The 3,756-nt window shown below is 58.3% G+C and overlaps 1 protein-coding gene across 1 annotated transcript in view; it reads right to left on the bottom strand.

Annotated features, from left to right (window-relative positions):
• The window catches only part of LOC120855917 (cytochrome c oxidase assembly protein COX19), a 10,774-nt gene that overhangs the window by 6,386 nt on the left and 632 nt on the right, over positions 1-3,756 (bottom strand). The window contains exons 2-3 of the mRNA XM_040230779.1: positions 3,313-3,424; positions 762-853 (exon numbers count right to left, since the gene is read on the bottom strand). Of these exons, the coding sequence (XP_040086713.1) occupies positions 778-853; positions 3,313-3,424 (188 nt within the window). The 3' untranslated portion in view covers positions 762-777. The remainder of the gene's footprint in view (positions 1-761; positions 854-3,312; positions 3,425-3,756) is intronic.

Here is a 3,756-nt window from a genome sequence, read left to right as displayed (position 1 = left end):
GGCCAAGAAGCGCGGCTGGCTGCAGGCTCGGCCGCTCCTCAGAGGACAAGCGCCAGAGGCCGCCAGGTACCCACCTGACAGGGCAGAGAGCCCGCCCCTCGGTTACAGCAGACTTCTTGAAACTAAACATCTGACTGTACGAGTATCGCCTGATACGGAGCAGAAAGGAGCGTGGTGTTCAGGCACCACCAGGAAAGAATTGAGTCGGATTTGTCGAAAGCCAGTTTCCCCTTCCAGGCTTATCGACTGGTTTTGTTTTTTTTAAAAAAAAAGGAAAGGAAAGGAAATGAACAGAGAATATGCTATGAGTACAAAGAGCAACCCACTGGCTAGGAACGTTTTCCTGACGTCTCCGTCACTTCTACATGACGTTCTGAGCTGAACGCTACCAGCACAGAAAGGACACACACAGCCTGTGACGTGAACCCAGCATCTCACTGGCGCCCACGGTGCCCCCTCGGTGGGCAGACGCCGCCCGGCACCTCACCTCCCTGGGGCCGTCACCCACGCGAACTTAGGATAAACCTTCACGAGCCCAAGGGAAACAGCAATCCAAAAGGGAGACCGCTTTTCCAAAATCCTTCTGGGAGCTTCAGAAGACGCGCCATCCCCAGCGTCAAGGCACATCCACCAGGGAGGGGCGTCTGGTATGGTTCCGAGCAGCATCTCGCGGGCACCTCCACAGTCCCCTCCTGAGCCACGCGCCTATGAGCACGCCGCTGGGGTGGCAGGAGTCTGGGCGACCCCACACAGCCGCGGACTTCCTCCTGGCACACCTCAGTTTTTGTCTGACTTCCCATCAATCAAATCTCCAAATCCCAGCTTTTCCAGGGGTTCCTGTGCCATCAGTTGCCTGAAAGGAAAAGTGAGAGCTGTCAGGGTCCACGCGCCCGCTCAGGCCCAGGCACCCCCACCCCGTCCTGGAGCAGCAGCCTCCGATCCGCACCCTGCCGGGCTCCCGCGCGCAGGCCCCCGCGCCCCCGCGCCCCCACCCGCACACCCACAAAGCCCAGAGGCTTGGCAACAGCCCTTAGGACAACATCCCCAGAATCACAAACACCAGTTCACGGAACCTACCCGGCAACAAATTACACTAACCCCACAGTGACAGAACGCACGAGACGCTCCCGAAACCCAAGGACGCAAATAACGATGAGCTCCCACTACAGTCAGAACCAGCCACTCAGACACAATGTGGTTGACAAGCCCAGGGCCCCCAGGTGACGCCCTGAGCCCTGGAATCTGAGTGAGACCTGATACCAGGGGCAGGGGGTTGGTATTAAGGCTGCTGAGGGAACAAGGCTGCTCGTCAGCCAACTCGGAGAGGAGACCACCTCGGATTATCCAAAGGGACCCAACCTAATCCCAGGATCCTTAAAATCAGAGACCCTCGGCTGCCTCTGCTCAGAAAGAAAAGACGGAGAGAGGTGGGAGGATCTGAAGACGCAGCACGGTGGACCGTGAGGACAGCGGGCGGGCCACAGCCAAGGACACAAAGCCCGGGAGCTGGAACGGTCAGGACAGACCCTCCTGAGGGAAGCGCCGGGGCTGCACCTGGTCGGGCCCGGCGCTCTCCCAGGGCCAGATGCTCTACACTCCACACCAGGTCAGCAGGCCCGGCCGACGCGAGGCCTTGGATCCCACGTGGATGCGCTGCGTCTCTGCTGACCGCGCAAGCCCGATGTTAACAGAAGCTGCCGTGAGGAAGCGGAGCCCCGCCCTCAGCAGCAGACACCTCCACTCCGGCCGACGGGGCCCCTGGGAGCCAGCTAACAAATCCTACTGAGGCCCAGCCCCTAAAAAGAGGCGCATGAATCACACAGAAGGAAGGTGTGGGGCATCAGCAAAAAGGAAAAAAACGGAGAGGAAGCAGCTTTGTGAGCGCGATGGAGGAGCAAGCGGGCCAGATACGGACCCAGTCAGAAGCACACACGCCCCTCACAAGCAAACGTGGCCTGACCAACCCGTGAGGCCGCCTGAATTGTGGAACCCGCAGAGCAGCTGATGCCTTCCCGTCTGCGGGCCTCCCTCAGAGGCCCAGGGGCGAACGGGAAAAAGACTGCCCTTCTGCTGGCCCTGTCGGGAAGGCCTCTCTCGCAGCAGAAGTGGCTCCGGAGCCAAAGCAACTGACCCTCCGGGCAACCCTGTGCCGGCCTAGGGACGATCGACTCGGGGATGGTGACCCCAGCTTCGGGGAGGCACAGGGCAGAGACGAGCTCCAAACTCTGTCACCAAGGATCGGCAGTGCCAAGAAGAGACTGAGTTCAATGTTTCGACTGGAGAGAGTGAGTGAAGCCTGCTGCTGCTGCTGCTGCTAAGTCACCTCAGTCGTGTCCGACTCTGTGCGACCCCATAGACGGCAGCCCGCCAGGCTCCCCCGTCCCTGGGATTCTCCAGGCAAGAACACTGGAGTGGGTGCCATTTCCTGCAGAGATGACAGCTGGCGTCAGGCCGGCCCACCGTTGCCCTGTAACACCTGTGTGCCTGCGTGACTCACGAGGCAGGAGAAGGGCACCACCTGAGGGCCAAGCGCCAAGGCAGCCCACCTCCCTCAAACTCCCAAACGTCCGCAGAGCCCTCAACGCGCCCGGGGCCCAAGAAGCACCGCCGAGCCTGCCTGGAGGGGAAGGTCCGAGTCGGTTAAGGAAATACTGAAAACAGGCCCAAGTGCGTCGCCTTCTTCAACCTGTCATCAGACAAGGCCTCTGACAGACTGGCAGAAATAAAAGTTTCCACCCGTAATAGTGGGTTACGTGCTTTCCCCATGATGCTTTGCAACGGTACTTCTGAAGTAAAATCTCAATGGATCAGTTACAAGAGCTTTTGTTTTGTTTAAAGGTGGGTCTTGTGAACTCTGGTTGAGACGGAAGAGTCACTCATCTCACCGTCTCTCTGGTCCACTGTCTTGCCTGGCGACACTGCAAACAGCTCTGAGCGGATGTCGAACAAAGCAGCAAGTATTTTTATGTTCTGAGAATGTTTAAAGCAACAAGCTCTGTACCCAGAAATCTTTTCACTCACTCAGCATTTTTATGATGTACGGTTGTGAAACCTGAATGACTCATCACACATTTGGATGGAAAAAACTCCGAGGAATGCAATCACGTCCAAGGCTATCACCGGAGAAAAGGTCCCCACGGCTGCCAACAACCGAGTACGACTCATCTCCGAAAGGCCTCAATTTCACAGGCAGGCAGCCCTTCGGGTCCAAACACAGGGAGAAGCCAGGCCTGGGTGAGGCCTCTGGGGACAAACATTTCAGCTGGAGAGACGGTGGGCGGGGAGGACAAGCCATGGTTGGCAGGTACTTGCCTGGCCATCCTGCACTCTAGGTATTCTTTTGACTCATTTCTGCACAAAGCATTTTCAAAATTATTGTCCCGGAGACACTTCATGAATTTCTCTTTAAAGCTTTTACATTCACCTGGAACGAAACAGGGAAATAGGTTCTTTTCAAAGTGAACACAGGACATGCCCGCCCAGCAACCTTACAGGCAGCCCTCCTTCTCCCCGGGAAACTAGTTTCCCTGAGAAGCGCTCTGCAAACAGAGGAGGAGGGACGGTGTTCCCGGCGGAAGAGCGAGGCAGGACAGGGGGGCGTCCCCGCGGCGGCGCCGGGCGCTCCCTGCCGACGGCGCCCTCCGGCTGGAACATTTCTCGGTGAAAGACCGGCAAAGAGCCTCTCGAAACCCGCTTTCGAAGCCTTCGCTTCCGCGGAGGCCGCGGCGGCCAGGAGCGCCCTCCGCCTCCGCCCCA

Source organism: Oryx dammah, unplaced genomic scaffold (genome assembly GCF_014754425.2).
Source record: "Oryx dammah isolate SB20612 unplaced genomic scaffold, SCBI_Odam_1.1 HiC_scaffold_2, whole genome shotgun sequence".
Classification (NCBI taxonomy): domain Eukaryota; kingdom Metazoa; phylum Chordata; class Mammalia; order Artiodactyla; family Bovidae; genus Oryx; species Oryx dammah.
Note: the sequence above shows the minus strand (reverse complement) of the source record. Positions and strands in the feature narration are given on the sequence as shown.